The sequence below is a fragment of the Centruroides sculpturatus genome, unplaced genomic scaffold (genome assembly GCF_000671375.1).
Source record: "Centruroides sculpturatus isolate CEXI.00-Female unplaced genomic scaffold, Cexi_2.0 scaffold500, whole genome shotgun sequence".
Taxonomy (NCBI): Eukaryota; Metazoa; Arthropoda; class Arachnida; order Scorpiones; family Buthidae; genus Centruroides; species Centruroides sculpturatus.
In genome coordinates, this window is record NW_019384780.1 from 483,467 (window position 1) to 501,598 (window position 18,132).

At 28.7% G+C, this 18,132-nt stretch overlaps 1 protein-coding gene across 5 annotated transcripts in view; it reads right to left on the bottom strand.

Moving 5' to 3' along the window:
- Positions 1 to 254: 254 nt before the first annotated feature.
- The window catches only part of LOC111629163 (patched domain-containing protein 3-like), a 48,961-nt gene continuing 31,083 nt past the window's right edge, over positions 255 to 18,132 (bottom strand). For 4 of the 5 annotated variants that reach the window (XM_023373039.1, XM_023373038.1, XM_023373040.1 and 1 more), the window contains 3 exons: positions 4,075 to 5,087; positions 2,428 to 2,763; positions 255 to 2,198 (listed from right to left, as the gene is read on the bottom strand). In XM_023373039.1, coding sequence (XP_023228807.1) covers positions 883 to 2,198; positions 2,428 to 2,763; positions 4,075 to 5,071 — 2,649 coding nt within the window. In that variant the 5' untranslated portion in view covers positions 5,072 to 5,087 and the 3' untranslated portion in view covers positions 255 to 882. Of the gene's footprint in view, positions 2,199 to 2,427; positions 2,764 to 4,074; positions 5,088 to 17,495; positions 17,553 to 18,132 lie in introns of those variants that run through there. The other variant, XM_023373041.1, reaches the window with a different exon arrangement.

Below are 18,132 nucleotides of genomic sequence, written 5' to 3' on the forward strand. Positions count from 1 at the left end.
CTTGGTTATTTATAACGTTATAATTAATATGCTGTTAATAGATAAAACAATATCACAAAATTGAATGAAGAAATATAAAAAATTGCGAATATGATTTTACAAAAATGTTGTTGTTTTTTTGAAAGAAAATAATAATTTATTAAGCATTTAATCTCAAATTTATTACTTTGTATATTAAAATAATCTTTATTTACATCCATATATTCTGTAATTCAAAACTTACATTTTTTTCCAGCATTACTCTTAAACAACAAAACTCAATAATATAAGGCAATTATATATAAAAATATAAACTAATAATAACATAAGCTCTAACAGAAGTATTTTATACCAGCGATTGCAATCATTTTTATACTTTTTATACTGATAGAAAATAAGAATGAAGTACAAATGGGATGAAATAAAATATCAAATAGAGAATTAATAGAATAATATTTTATTAAACATAAATAAAAATTCAAAATTGGTTGTGTTTTATTATAATAAAATTAAAATTATTTTAATTATTATTAAATTTGTCCATTGATAACTCAATTATTGTAGTAATTTATTGACTTCCCTTGATAAATCGAGTGACCTCTTCTGAGGTCGCTACTGACCAGATTGAAAACTCTTGTTTTAGATAATTTACAATTAGACTTTATAATTAAGAATATTAATCAGCTTATGAATTCATTCATTAATTATATACACAATTTATACAAATACACAATACACAGTTTATCACAATAAACTGTGTATTGTGTACTTATCACAATAAGTATCTTATAGTGATCATAATACTATATACGATATGCAAAAAATGACATTAAATTTGTGCGTTATATTTTTTTTAAATGTTCATGAGCTAATTTTATTTAATTATTTTTTATCTTATAATACTTAAGAGAGTGGTTGACTCTCTGTGTTTCCAAGATTTGGGATTTCGGTCCTTGTCTGTTTTTTCAATGGCGATGATGTAACATTTGCAGAAACGGAATATTTTCTGTCTATAAATATATCAAACACACTGAGAAGAACTGGAATAGCAAAAATACTGTGTAAAGTAGCAAATAGAATAACCAAGAACACTAATTTGAATACAACTGTAAATGAATAAGATGACGTCAATGCTAAAGAAGCTAATCCCAATACCGTTGAAACAGATCCTTGTACGATTGGCATACCAACTGCAAATAACGATTCCTTAATGCGTTCCGAGGACGATGTCTTCTTAGCAGTAATATACGAGTAACAAATGTGAGCAGAATAATCGACTGAAAATCCTACACACATCACTAGAGCAATGACGGAGATCATATCTAAATTAACATTCCAAAGTGACATGAATCCAATAATTCCAATTTGTATCGAAGCGATAGCAATTGTAATTGAAACTGCACAACTAAAATCTGGTATAAATAATAAAGTCGTGATAGTTACACATACAGCAGCAATACCGATAGATTGTAGAGCAGTAGTCTTGATAATTGATAAATGTTCGTAGACAGGAAACCATAAGCTATGTATTGTTGTGGGTAATCCAGAATTATCGACATAATTGCGACAATCCAGTAATAGTTGTTTTTGCAATTCTCCATAAGTAACGTTCTGACTCTGAACGAAAAAACGACTGGCAATAATCTCTGTTTCATTTTCATTAAATAGTATATCAGATTTGAACCTGCGAGCCCAAGGAAGTTGTAAGAATATCTTCAAACCTTCAATAAAGTCTTGTTTATGAGATAAATTATATCCATGAAGGAAAAACCACGAGTGAGGGTGATGTGTATAAAAATCTTTGTAATATTTAAGCCAAGATTCTGTATATTTTGATGAAGATATATGACTGTTGTTTTCAAATTTATAAAGCAAATCATCTATTTTATCCTGTATTCTAGTATCGGAATAGTCTAAAGGTGAAGTTATTGCAATATGTATTCTATCTGGATAATGCGTAAAGTATTTGAAGTCATTTTTCATTATTTCTGACTCGTAGGATCCGTAAGGGAATAATTTCCTGTAATCTAAACCTACTTTCAGAAGATAAGCGCCCCAAAATGATAATCCAAGGTAAACAATCATTACCATTAAAACTAATAATTTTCCTTTTGTTTTTGATAAGAATTCTCCAATGTAATCACGAAAGAAGGTCATTACATTGTTATCTTCAGGTTGCAAATGTTGGATTTCGTTCGTATGCGATAAAAATCGCTCACCTAGAAAAAATAATTAAATAGGATATAGGTAATTAAAAATTATCACATAACTAAATATTATTAAAACATTTATGGCAAGAATCCAAACTGATTTCACTGATATTCAAACTTGGAGAGGCAACTGTAGGCCTATTTACATTAATTTAAATAGGTAATATGCTTAAACTCTCTGGCACTTTAGAATTTCAATATATCCCATTGTTTAAAAGTAAATAATTTTGACACTTACCTACATCAGAATTTTTAATTTCAATTTTTCTAAAAGTTAACGGATGTAATTCCTGTTCTTCTCTAAATCCGCTGTAAGCCATACAAGCGCCAAAAAATGTTATTTGATAAATGTAAGCTAAAAGTATAGCAATTGAGGCATATAAACAGAATATTTGAACAATTGGAAAGGATGTCAATAAGCCGATGGAAAATGATAAAAAGTTAGTGACAGAAGTAAGTGTTATAGATACTGCAGCTTCTGAATAACTTTCACCCATTCTCGATTCCACGCTATGTTTTGGATTACTTCTCCTCCATGCTGCTATCAAAACGAAAGAATCATCAACTCCGATACCTGAAACAATATTTTAAAATATTTATACTGCATCAGGATAACATATAACAATGTATTCATACAAAACAATTTTAATATTAGAAAAATAATCTACTCGATAGTTTTTAAAACGTATTTTTGATTTTCCTTCAAGGAAATTTAACCGATTATTAGAATTATCATCAAAACTATTTAATATTCTAATATTGAAATATAAAAATTATATAGGGTGGGGCATATGTATGTCCTGACAGGAAAATAATTTTTGAACAGTCTGTTAGAAACAAGTTCGGTAGAGGGATAGTTAGCGCACATTGTACACGTAAGAAAAGCAATAAACATGGTGTTTGGTTCCTCTGAGAGGACCGGAAAAGGTTGAAGACGGTATCGAATGGTTTTCATAGAATCTTGATTTAACACTCCGACCTTGCAATATGAAGGACAATTAAAGATAAAGTTTCTGTGTCTCCAATGGAAAATCCGTAGATCTTTCAGGAGCGCATAAGATACAAATGAAAGGAATTTCAGCAGCGGTCAGACACTATGCTATTGACTAATTTTATAAATGCTTACAGAATTTCATAGTTTATTTACTACTTAAACAATTGCAGTTAATTTGAATTGAATACCATTTGTAGTTTTTGAATACAGTAATTTAATTTTTTCACCAGGATATACCTATGACTCATCTGTGAATATACATAAATAATTTGTAATAATAATTAATGTTTTTCTTGTTATTTAAATTAATCAATGAATGAGAATATGTATTAATTTCACTTGTTATCTTTCTTTCTATCTCTCTACGTTGCATTGGCGGCTCGTGGTGTCTAATAAGGGGTGATGTCGCCAGACAGCATCCCCTTATAAACGAAATAAAAGCAATTAGTTTTTATAGCGTTTAATGTTTCGATTGGCGCACTTTTTATTTAATTTTAAGTTAAAATTAATGTTTTTCTTTTCATCAAAACAAAAAAATAAATTATTAATGTTGCGTGTTGCGAACTACTAAGTTGATGACTGGAAGCAATATAATATTTTAGTCAAATGGCATTATGCCAAAGAACAGGGGAAAAAATAAGAATATAAATAGAAACGAGTTAGTTAATGTTGAAACAAATGAATGTGAGTGTTCCTGTTGAAAATATTTTATTTTCCTACATACTACTTAACACACACATGAAAGTTTATTTTTAGTTAATAAAAACTATTCATTCATTATAAAATATATTTAATTTATCTTTCACAAATTTTTATTATGTTTACCTATATCTTATATAATTATCATTAATATTTTTATAAATTCATCAAAAGCTCCAAAACGTATCTTACCTAAGATAAGGAAAGGCACAGAAATATTAATATCTGCATATTCGACTCCACATAACATAAGAAGTCCGAAAGTAGAAGCTATTGATAAACCAGCAGAAATGCTTGCTGCTATTCCTAACCATGGTTTACTTCTAACACAATCTCTCGACATGCAACTAAGTACAGAGAATATAAGAATTAGAATTATAGAAAGAGGACTAGTAGGCAATATCAAATCGGTATTACGTGCAGTCACATTATCTAAAGAGGAAGATGCAATTCTGGTAACTTCGAATCCCTCAAACTTTATTCTATTTAAAGTATTTAGGAATTCTTTTTCCCATTTTACAGAGATTTTATCTTTAATTCTGTCACTATTATCTAAAAAGTAAAATAAGCGAATGGCTTCAACATATTTTACATGACTATTATCATCAATGATAACACCTCCCAAACTCACAGGATAAGCAATGAGGCGTGACGTCTTCGAGTCATAATATGTTGGAAATGTAATGAAGTCTTTACCCAGAGATATATTTTTAATTCTTGATTTTAAATCTAATACATCCATTTTAGCACATTCTCCGGAATATTTTGCACATATATTACTATAATTCATTATCTCTCCGTTCGAAGTTATAGAAATGTTACGAATAATTTCATCAATTTTTAATACAGTTTGAAAAGTCTGTTCTTCAAGCATATTCTTTTTATCGTTTGATATAATAATGATAACTCCAAAACGTATCTTATTAATAACTCTTAAGAAATCAAAATTTTCAGATACGTTCATAGGAAATAGCTTGTCTATCGTTTCTTTATCTTTTTTAGCTCTTCCATTGACAGGAGAGAACAAATATTCTAAATCTCGAACGTAAGATAATCTAAAAATTCCCAAAGATAACAGAAGAGTCATAAGAATAGGAATTAATAAAAAATAGAAACGATAACGAGTAATTATTTCTCCAAATCGTCTATATCTTTTATTCAAACTTTTCTGGACACATTGTAACGTCATCTTCAATTAATTAATTCTGCAAGAAATAAAAAAAAAATGAGTATAAAATTTTCTTAATATTCCAAGTGATAAATAAATAAATTGTAATTAAATAAAATTAATAAAACTACATTTATACTTAAAAATTTTTTAAATTGATTACAAACAGGAATAGCAATTCATAATTCAAGGATATTTAAAGCACTTCCTTCTATGCCATTCATTGTCAGAAGTTAACCTTGTAAAAACAAGGGTAAATAATGGATAATGGATTGTTTTGTTTACTTTTGTGAATAAATGATCAGATGTATAACCATGATGAATGAAAAAAATTGCAAATCCATCTAAAAATTCTTGCTCTTTTGTCTACACGTATATTAATAGCAATTCTCCTATTAAGGATTAAGGATAAAAATAAATCTCCCATTTGCGAAAATAGCTAAAATATATATATATATATATATATACATACATACATAGATATATAGTATATAACTTATATATAAAAGAGTTGAAACGTATGTTTATTGTTTCTTGTAATTCAAATAAGTTACCTATACAATAAAATCTGTCTAAAACATATTCTCTACAAAACGTACCATTCATTTTATTTTATTTATTTATTTTTGTTTGTAAATAAAAGTTTCCAAATGATTACGGTGAAATGTTTTAAGATAAAACGGTTTTACCTATTTTCCGATTTACCTATATTAACTAGATAAAATAAGAAATAATCAGAGCCTCTTGGAAAAGTTATTAGAATTAATTAAAATTCAGTACTAACACTAAGTAGAAGAAAAATTAATTACTAAGGAGTTAGTTATTTTTATAACAATATAAGAACAAGTTTTAAATAAATATTAAAAGTTTTATATTTTCTAACTTGATTATACAATAGGTAATGAATTAAGCTTGACTAGAAAATCTATGTCCAACGGAATAAGACAATTAAAACAGATACTTTTTTAAATTTTTGGATTCTTTCCACTCCTTAGACATTAAAATGGTCTTGAATGCTCATTATGGGTTCGGGCAGGACCACAATGGAAAGGATGGGGTCAACGTAATCTAGACAGATTGCCCATGAAAAATTCCTAATGTTACTGACTAGGATTCTAAATATAGTCTGGCTGAGGAACCTCGGGAATTTTTTCCTGAGAATAACAGGCTGCTGCTTCCGCCTCAGCCATCCAGGTGTCATTTCATGGTCCTGGAATTTTACAAAGATTTTGCTATTGTGCATCACATACATGATTTCAATGATTTTATCATGCTTTTGAAAATGAAGCACATTAGAGAAAATTATCCGTTCAAGCATGAGTTTATCTTTTTTTCTTTTTCCTGACTTATACATATAGTAAAACTTGTCTGAAACGAAAAACCAAATAGAGTAGTTTGGCCGATACTATTGCATTCATTTTAGATATATTTTACTACATATATTACATATAACATATATACACAAACATATATAGTAGCGAGAAAACGTGTTCTGATTCTACTTCGTTATATACTCGTATAGGCCTACAACTTATTTATAAGTTATATATATTTCATGGAGATTCCTCTTACTTTGGATATACAGTATTAATTAAAATTACATTCATATACTGTATTTGTTTAGAAAATCACTCCGCCACGCATTATACTTACCAAATTTTATTTTTCATACGAGAATACGCTAACCACGGCCTCACGTGGTAGTGACTGACCGGACCCTAGTCAGGGGGTCCGGGTTCGTGAGTGCCCGGTATGAAGATGGCCAGCCTAACTAGTCTAGCAATTTTATGCATTGAAAATGACTTAGTTAATCAAACAAATTTTAGTGATGTGATCGAAACATTTGCTTCGGCAAAAGCCAGAAAATTTACTGCAAAATAATTTAATCGCTAGTTTCTTGAGTTTTGTCTTGTTGATGTGCTTTGTTTTTCAACTTCTGTCATTCTTTCAGTTTTTTTTTGTGTTGGTTTCTATTTTGTTTTTCTTTTCAATGTCGTGCTCGTCATTGTAAAATCTGTCGGTGTAATTCCTCTATTGTCTCTAATAAATCTAATCTATGCTTTTGTAAATGCATGCTTAATTTGTAAATGAAAATAATATTTTTTTGTCATTTAGTTGCCTTATATCCCAAAGCGGCCGCAGGGCCGAGTGGTTAAGTCCTTCGCCTCACACCACTAAGGTCTCGGGTTTGAGTGGGAAGGAGGGGAGGGGATCGCCAATGATCCTGGACTGAGGGCCCAGCTGTAAAATATGGAGGCCATGATTCTAACCGTCTAGAAAGATACATAATGCATACTAAACTACAAAAAAATTAAATTACATTTTATATGCTTCTCAAATGTATGAATTGCTATTGCATACAATTTGTTATACAGCCAATAACTAATATAAAGATATTGCATGCGTATATATTTATAAGGTTATGTAAAAATATTCTTTATAAATAGAGTTAAGGTTACCAGACTTGCTATGGAAATAATGTAGGTCTGTTTACTCGGTGTCATATGTTTTGAGTTGTCATATTTTAGTTTCAAATATAGAATGACATCAGCTGGCATTATAATTATATATATTCATATTCTTATTATAGTCATAGGGTCAAGTACTATGTCTCAATGACGACTTTACTGTTTATGGGCTATAAACCTATTTTACTATTTTGTTTTACTACGCCATATATTACAGTGTTTTATTAATAGAAACAAGTTTCCGATTAAAATGATAAAAATCCATACATTCTTCAAAAAAGAAATATTTATTTTTAACCGTCTAGTTATACTGTACTCGTGTATAACTAAACGGATAACAAATACTTATGTAAAGAAAAGTGGAATAAGATCGCGCCTGAGGCAAGGACATGCGACCCATTTATTCAGAGATTAAAACATTTTTGGTAACATTAATTTTAGTCATGTGATCAGTAGTTGTTGCCAATGAAAAGTGTATGATTTTAGCTTCTGCAACAACCTGAATTCGAAAGAAGACAAATTAAATATTTTTCACGAATGAAAATTTTTTAATGCTATTCGTTGTTATTTTACAATGTTATATGTTTCAGTTAGTTGAGAACGATATTGAATAGATAGCAAGCTAATGTGCGAGTTAAATATATTATGGACCTGGCTATAGCATGCAAATAGCATATGTGTTTTTGAGCATTTGAGCTGTGCATTTGCACACGAGCGCTAGTTTGAGGCGAGAACGAACATTATTTTAACAGTTTTTAATTTATCTTACATATATTGAAATTTGTTAATGAAGGAGTTCATAACAACAATAATATAAATGTTTGTAAAAAATAGAACAGTAAACTACAGGTGTAGAAACGGTTGAAACGAGATATTACTGTACAATGTTTGCAATGATTTCTAAAAAATATTAGATACTTTCACAATAAGTATTTTAAGTAATAACTTTAATATTTCATTAAAATGAAATTAATTTAAAGAACTGCTCCACTCTGAAATTTTTAAGTTTTGTTTTCATAAAATTTTATTATTGTTTTTAGTTAATGAACTTAAATTTTTAAAGTCAGAAAGAATATATGCAGTAGACTTTAATAAGGTCAGAAAATCTTAAGTATATGCTTTAAATATTCATAAATTAGTGTATAATTTTTACTTTTCCGGCTGTTCTATATAACAGAAGGAAAGTATGGCGATCGATCAAAAATGAGCCGACCAAGACTTTTACATTTTCGGACAAAGGACACCTTGAAACGTCAAGAAATGCAAAAGGTTAGGGGTAATTTCTGTATGTACGAATGTTATGTGTGTGTGTGGGTTATGACACGATTTTGTTCATCCTGTTTAAAGCTTAATAACTCCTGTGCTTTTTGTCGGAATTTTCTGAAATTTTGCAGGGAGATTTATATACAAGTGTTAGAGAGATTGATGCTATTAAATTTTGGTGGTTAAAGGTCAAGAAGTGGAAGATAAGGGGTCGTCAGTAGAGTCTGACTTAATGACAATTTTACTCGTTATTAGCAAATACAATTTTTTTTTTTTTTTTATAAAATCCATATCTACCCTCAAAATTAAGTTTTCTGTCATTTTATAATAGTTAAAATATAAATTTTTTAAAAATAAAATATGATAACAGATGGCACCACCATAATTTTAAATGTGAGAAAGTTGAGTAATTCGTTGCTAGTTTATTAAAAATTGTATTACAAATAATCATTGATGAAGAGAAGCGCTAAAACATTCGAAATGCATATCGTAGAATCAAAAAAGTTGTTGCATTCATGGTTTTCTTAGAAAAGCAATAAAGAAAGAGGAAATTATTATTTGATGAGATACGATGATAACAAATAAGGATGATAGCCAATGAGGGAAAAAATACATTCTTACATCTCCTAGATATAGATAGATTATCTTTTCAAGGGAAAATTTAATAACAATTAAATATAGCATCTTGGAAGAAGAAAGTTCAACAGAAAATTTATGTCGTTCAACTAGAACAATGATTATCAACTGGCGTGTCACGAGAGGAAAGTAGGTAACCTTGAAATTATTCAAGGTTATTAAATAAACAAAATAGTTTATTTAATAATTTGGAAAGAACTTCAAAGAACAATAAATACACATGTTAAAATTAAAACTTCTTTAAATTGATTATACGAGTTTTTCATTGTTATAATGAATAAACGTATACACGATATAGTAAAAGATACATAGTATATATTCATAAGCAAAATTATATGAGTATAACACCGCGTTATTTCATTTTAAATAAAATGTTTTTTAAATCAAAAATGTATCTATAACTGCCCATATTTAATTTAAATTATTTTAACTTAGAAGTAAGTTTCTAAAGGCAATTATAATACAGTACCATTTTTAAAATGCAAATTAAGACAATGTTAATTGTTAATTTAAATAAGTATTATTGTAACCTGCTGCTATTTTAAGAAACAATACAGTTTTATTTAATTCACAAAAAATGAAGACAAAAGGAATTAGTTTAAGTGGCAAGTAATATGGCAATAGATGGCTTACAAACACAACTTTAAATGACGCAATTTTTTTCCGTGGAAATTTGTGCCCAAAAAATTTAATTATAGGTTCAAGTGTGCCATGAGATAAAAAAGGTTGAAAAATGCTAGAAAATAAAAAGATTCCCTTAGCCATTTGGCGTCTCAGACAACTGCTAGTATTGCCCCTCAAGTGATGGCACTGACCGAAATTGTCAGAACGTATCTGTGTTAACATTGTCATCAATAGCATATGAGATGCAGATTTTATTAATAGAAACAAAGAACTAAACACAATGGCTGTGAAAGTGGTATAGGACCAAGCAGAGGACTTGACCCAATTCAATTCAAATCTAGTAATAGTTACCTGAAAAAGAGCTGAAAAGTAAGTCCTAAAGAGATCACGTACTCAGTAATCCTCACTGATGATTGACGGGAACACAATGAAACAGGAAGGAAATCAAGTTAACCTTAGACAGCACAGTAGAACGTGAAATGGTAAGTGAATCGAGTTAGGAAGTAAATTGAAGGGACAAATGAAAATCGAATTTTTGGAATACTCAGAGATGGATCCAAGTAAGAGAGAACAGACGAATCGCCAACTCGATTAACGATATGGAATATTGTATCATTTATATCAATGAAATTGAAAAGGGAATGACATACAGGTCAAACGAGAAAGTACTTAGAGTACTGCTAAATAAATACTTTATCTCCTTTTTCGTTTGACCGATATACCATTCATTCTCAGAGAAAGATAAAACTAGATAGTTTTATCTAATTGGTGAAGCGGATAATTAATGTATTAAATAACAGGGTAAACGGAAGAAGAGATGAGCAATCTCGTATCAATACTTAAACTTGGTTAACGGTCGCAAGCACAATTCATTAAATCCTTCAAAATAAAGGCAAGATAACTAAAAGTATACCTTTTCTCATGTTGATCAGCTGCAAATGATCTGTTGGAATTGTAAGTTATTGAAATGTTAATTAAGCGTTTTTTAGTTTTTTTATCCCTTAATCAGGTTAAGGCTAGTTATATTTTTAACTCGTAGGTTTATATTTTCTACATAATTGTAAAAGATTTGTCACTTATTCAGAACTTCAGTTGTCACTAATTGTAAAAATTCAAGTAATTATTCCAATAAAATATTTGTTTTTTTAAAAACTCTGGTGCAAATTTTTAAAACTTAATGACTTATTAACAAATAATTTAGAAAGAAATTGTCTGGTTTCTTAGAATAAATCTTAGAAGTGTGTGAAACATTTTATTTAATGTTTCGCTTATGGCCGGTGCATACTTCGTGAAAATGCAAAAGAACAGAGAATTCTGTTCGCTTTTCTACCAGTATTATTTTGCAGAAATATTTTCTTATAGAAGTTTTTATATCAAAAATAATTATTTTCTCGTAAACATTTATATTTGAAAAGAACGAAAGAGAAACTCGCTTGAGCTTTGGTACACCGGTTAAATATGCTTTCAACGCTTTAGAATCGTAAAATTCTTAGTTAACTTCATATAATCCAGATTTTTTAATTCGAGAAGAAGAGAAAATACAGAATATAAGACTATAACAAAGATGAAAGATGATAATCCTGAAGTGCATAAGTTTTAAATACACCGTACCGTATACGTAGCTGTAATAGCTATTCGAATTTGATTAATTTAAAATACTGTTTTTTATGATATATTGCGATTCATCGAAGACAATTCTGCTCTAGTTGTAATCATTCAATTTAACAGTCCCATGTTTAAAGACACAAAGGATTGTAGGTTATAGAGAGTATTTCACTACTAATGAGCGAAGTGTTGTTTCTCTTCTCTTTTCGGGCATTTGAACAAAAAAAAATAAATAAATAAAAAGAAAAAAGAAAAGAATTGAAACTATTTATATATATTTTTAAATGTTATTTATTAAATCGATAATAATTTAAATAAATTTAAACATTTATTTCAATAAACTTTTATTTTTCGTTATAGGTGCCAAATTTTGTCGCTAAAACACTGCAAATACGTGTTAAAATTTAAAGAGAAAAGAAGATAGATACAAAACGCAAGACGACAATAGGATGACTATGGTGACAAAGGCAACAATCTGCCTCTCTGGAGATCAATTTTCGTAATTTTGTAGCATTCGAAATTTTCGTAGGTCGACCCAGATAAGTTCAACCCTATCTCTCATCAACTGGTTACCACTATTTTGAGTCTGACCAAATCCATGATAGACATTAATAATACTTATTGCAGGAAAGAAAGAATTAAAAAGTGGGGATGGAAGTAAGAAAGGATAATAAAATGTAAAATAAAAAATATCAAAATATTTATTAAATGACATTCTGATAAAACGAGTTACATAATAATTAAGAATTATAAAGCATTCCGTTTAATTTCAGTAATTAAAAAGTCATAAATTAATATTAATTAATTTTATTATGTTTTAATATAATTGTAAATTATTTTATATTAAAAATTCATAAAATCGATTTCCTACAAACACTACTAATTTTTTGTAATAAAGTTTTAAATTAATTTTATAACTTTTTAAGTAACTTTTGATAAAACAACGAAAGAACGGATATTTTTACAATCAATATTTCTGAACGATAAGCATCATTGACGTTAGCTAAATAATTCTACCGTAATATGTTTTTAATAAATCTTAATTAATTCACATGGGTATTCTTAAATGAAAATCTGTTTAAATACGAATAAATAAACGTCTAAATTTTAATAATTTTGAATTAATATCGATTACTGTAACTGAGTATGAACTTTTTTCATGTATCAATAATATAGAGTATATGTATTGAAGATTTTTTAAATTCATTCAACCTTGTGGGTATGAACAGCATCCGTTTTCATGGTCATCATCGGCCAAGCGCATAATATGATAGCTATATGAAATCGGCATAAAATACACGGTTTGACCAGTTTTAATTTCTTATGTAAAAAATAAAAATAAATTTATTTAAGGTTACAAAATCTATTTTTAAAATTTATAATTATAATTTATTATTAATAAATTATNCAGTTTCGATTTCTTATGTAAAAAATAAAAATAAATTTATTTAAGGTTACAAAATCTATTTTTAAAATTTATAATTATAATTTATTATTAATAAATTATTATATAATAATTTATAATTGATTATGTTAAATACTATGGGCTATGTTAAATACTATGTTAAATAATTTTTGAGCTTATGTGCTTATTAAATGTTGAAATTTCATAGTTCAGTTTTGTTAATTACATGTGAAAATAAAGATTTATTTACATGCCTAATTTGTCAATTTGCCGCAAATTTAAATGTAATACCCAATCAGTAAGCACACACTGAACGGTGTCAGGAATAATGACCATACATCCCATCATAATGCGCTGCCATAAACATTCGACCACCAATGGCCGAGTAGATAAAGCCACTAAACAGAGCTGATCCCGAGTTCTCAGCTTATCAACGGGCTGCTGGATTGAGTATTTCGTGTTTTCTTCCTATGTCTAACCTAGACGCCAGTTTTCTATAGAAAGTTCTCTAGGGAGGCGCATTTCAGTCCAGTTGTGTTATTTTAGCCCAGGGTTAGCGAACCTATGGCACGCATGACTAAATGACACGTAAGGAGAAATTGTATGGCACGTAACATATTATACGGTTTCGATTTATCATCTGTCTTTTTGAGTCATTTTTTCGGCTTATCACCTGATCCTCTCTTTTCAATCAGTTTGTTTTTACATTTATTCTAATTAAAGCATATTCGTTTGATTTCTTTAAATACCTTTATTCGAAGTCTAAAACTTTGGCACGCATAAACATCTTTAGAGCTAAGTATGCTTACTATATGGCACACAGGCTTAAAAAGGTTCTCCATTCCTGTCTTAGACCTTACAACTACAATAACGTAGAAAATGATCGACACTCATAATTTTTTCTCCGCTTATTCCATCATTCGTGGGAATCTGCATTCGAAAGAAGCTCAGTTCCATCATTTATCATGAATGGTAGGATCAAAATATAATTTTCTAATCCTCGCTCATTTTGATTGCAATGAGATTGATCCCATTGAGGATTAGATCCGCTCGTAATGAGCATAGTTTTGTCAATTCAGATAGCCTTTCTGAGGTAATACTATACGTTAATAAATCAAGCAATCAGTTTTGAAATATTGAATTGTGAAAAATCAACATTTTTATTTTCGTCAATGTAACGTATATTTTGAGATTTTAGCACGTCCATACTTGTTAAATCGCAATTTCTCGCGGAGATTTTGTAGCGGTTAGCAAAAATTATGGCTATTATATACAATATTAAGATTTTGCATGATAATTAAGAAAAGGAATCTTCAACATGATAATTCACCAGTTAGATATTTTAGCAGACTTATCAGCTCTAGACTATACACGTATCAACTTTTCAGAATACTTAAAACTTCTGTAATAAAATTAAATTAAATTACGAAAATAATATTCAAAGTAGAAATTCAAATATAAATTATATATTCAACTGAGACAGAAAATATTTGTTAAGCCGTAAGTAAAATACTAAATATCCTTCAGATAAAATTAAAATTCTAACAAGTAGACTAACACTGTAATTAAACCTGTCACTTCATATGATATCTTGAAATTTATGTTCGAAATAGTTCAAGTACATAATATGCACGTTTAATTAATATAACACTGTAAAATGTACGACAGTGGTTCCCAAAGTGGTCGCTACCGTCCCCCCAGAGAACAGTGAGTAAAACTAGGGGGCGAAAAGAAGCAGGGAGAGGCAGGACCGAACGATGACTATATTTTAATTTATTTGTATTCAGCACTAACCATAAGTAAAATATAATCTTGTAGTAAAATGTATTTTATATATAATAATATATACTGCTTCATTAACTACTTTTTATTATAAGCATCATTAATTTAATTAAAGCCTTTTTAACTTAGAAATATTGAATCTTTAATATGGCTTAAAATTTAAATATTTCTAACAATAATTATAAACATTTGATCGCTTTTATAATACATATATTTTTTAAATTATTTGGTCATATGACAGTTAAACTTAAGGAAAAAATCATTATATTTCGCAAGATAACGGTTATGCAACGTAAATTTTATAAAAGAAATTTCGTATTAAAACAATCGTTGGATGAATGAAAAAATTGTTTGAGTCTTTTTTATAAAAGAATAAATTTTTTAATTAGAAATTTACCATAAAACATTTAATTTTTATAATTAAAAAACAACTAGAAAATGTCACTATTAAAACGCTGTCATCAATTTAAATAAATAATGTTCTTTATAATAATTTTACATGATGTAAAATTATTATAAAGAACATTATTTATTTAAATTGATGACAGCGTTTTAATAGTGACATTTTCTAGTTGTTTTTTAATTATAAAAATGAAATGTTTTATGGTAAATTTCTAATTAAAAAATTTATTCTTTTATAAAAAAGACTCAAACAATTTTCTCATTCATCCAACGATTGTTTTAATACGAAATTTCTTTTATAAAATTTACGTTGCATAACCGTTATCTTGCGAAATATAATGATTTTTTCCTTAAGTTTAACTGTCATATGACCAAATAATTTAAAAAATATATGTATTATAAAAGCGATCAAATGTTTATAATTATTGTTAGAAATATTTAAATTTTAAGCCATATTAAAGATTCAATATTTCTAAGTTAAAAAGGCTTTAATTAAATTAATGATGCTTATAATAAAAAGTAGTTAATGAAGCAGTATATATTATTATATATAAAATACATTTTACTACAAGATTATATTTTACTTATGGTTAGTGCTGAATACAAATAAATTAAAATATAGTCATCGTTCGGTCCTGCCTCTCCCTGCTTCTTTTCGCCCCCTAGTTTTACTCACTGTTCTCTGGGGGGACGGTAGCGACCACTTTGGGAACCACTGTCGTACATTTTACAGTGTTATATTAATTAAACGTGCATATTATGTACTTGAACTATTTCGAACATAAATTTCAAGATATCATATGAAGTGACAGGTTTAATTACAGTGTTAGTCTACTTGTTAGAATTTTAATTTTATCTGAAGGATATTTAGTATTTTACTTACGNTTTTTTTTTTTTCAATAGTGTTACATGTTCTGTTATAATGGAAATAATTCCCTCAGCATTTTTATTATGAAGTTTATATTTTTTCTGATATGCGATTTTTCAAAGCGATACTTTTTCTGAAATGCAGACGTTTGTCAATGGATGTCAAAATATTTTCACGTTTTCCTTGAATATTTGTATTAAGCCATTCAAGTAATTAAAAATATCTGCTAAGTATGCCATTTTAATAAATCAAAATATCATTTTTAAGATATTCTATAAAAGCATTCGTATCTTCATTTTAGAAAAAGGACAATAATTTATTCTTAAGTTCTAAAATGGACACAACTCTTGACCCAGAATAACAAGCTTACTTCAGCGTGCAAAAGCAAAGATTTATACTGAGCTTCCATAGATATTCAAATTTTTAAAAAAGCATCTTGAATGATTTTGACTTGATGTAAGTTAACATTTATATAACTTAATGTTTTTTTTTTTATTAATTATTTTGGTTATAGGCTTATAACCAAAATAATTAATAAAATAAACATATAATAATTAATAAACACTATAATATATTTCACACATCTAATACTTAGTAAAGCACATTTTATATAAAAAGCATAAAATAATATATTGTATATTTGGAATTTTATAGATTATCGCGATTCTTTCACAGATTCACAATAAAAACTGGTATTTCGATAGCATATTGAGCTACATCTAATTTAAAGTAAAAAGTTAAGAAATAACTTGTCATTAAACTCGAGCTAATTTTTACATATGCATCGAGAACCGCCTAAAAAGTAGCCATTTTCAAAATAAAGTGGAACCTCGGTATACGACCTTAATCCGTTCCTGATGTTTGGACTTATACCGAATTGATTTGGTACTGGAAAGGTTGGTTTGGTATACCGAATTGGACGTATACCGAACCAACCTTTCCCATAAGAAGTAATGTAAAAATGATTAATCCGTTCTCATGTTAAAAAAAATGGCTAGCTTTAAACACCTCTCTTTCCTGGTTAGTTTCTGCTTGATTTTTCATGAGATCGCAAATAATTGCTTCTGATACGCTGTCGCCAGCACACTGTTTTTCAGTTATTAAAAGCAAAAGCAATTTCCCAACATGGTTTAATGTCTTCGATCTCTGTTTAGAAATTGATTTAACCCCTTTCGCAACGTTAGCAGATTTAATAATGTCTTTATTTTTCACGATTGTCGATATCGTCGTTCTCGGATTACGGTATGCAACAGTTAAATCTCGAACACGCATGCCACCTTCATATTTCTCAACAATCTCTTTTTTCAGTTCCATTGTAATTCTAGTCATTTTTTATTTTTCTGATGCCTTTTTGCAATTCATCATTAATAAAAATAATAAAATTTTACTTACAAATTAAAATCAGAAGAAATTTAACAAAGTTATAGACCGTTGCACCACGAACGTCTAGTCTGGTCTAATACACTGATAGTGCTACTTGTTCATAGATGGCGCGTATAATTGAATTTCATCATATACCCGAACAAAAGTCGTATACCAAGCAAAATTTGTTTCATCCAAACAGGACGTATTCCGAATTGGACGTATTCTAAAGCAGACGTATACCGAGGTACCACTGTATACAGTATCTTTACACAAAATTTTGTTCTCAATATCAATTTTTATTCATCGTTTTAAGCAGTTCTTCTTCTTCTTGGTGCCATATCAGATTCCTGACGTCGGCGACACCCGGCGCAGATTAGTAAGTAGTTAATAATACGCCAAGGTGTTACTAGGGAAGGTTAGTACCCAGAGTGGTTTCCCGTTGCCTTCTCTGGGGCGCGATGTTAAGCAGTTCTAACGTTCACTTATTGCCCGGTTTCGTTTAGGGCAGTGTTTTTCAACCTTTTTGAATACGCGACCCCTTTACAAGTTAAAAAATTCTGGCGACCCCCCTAGGGCCATATTAGAACTATATCAGTGATTTAAAAAATTATGTATTTAATTTTCTTTCTGTTGAGAGAAATTACTGTTGACTAAAATGAACATT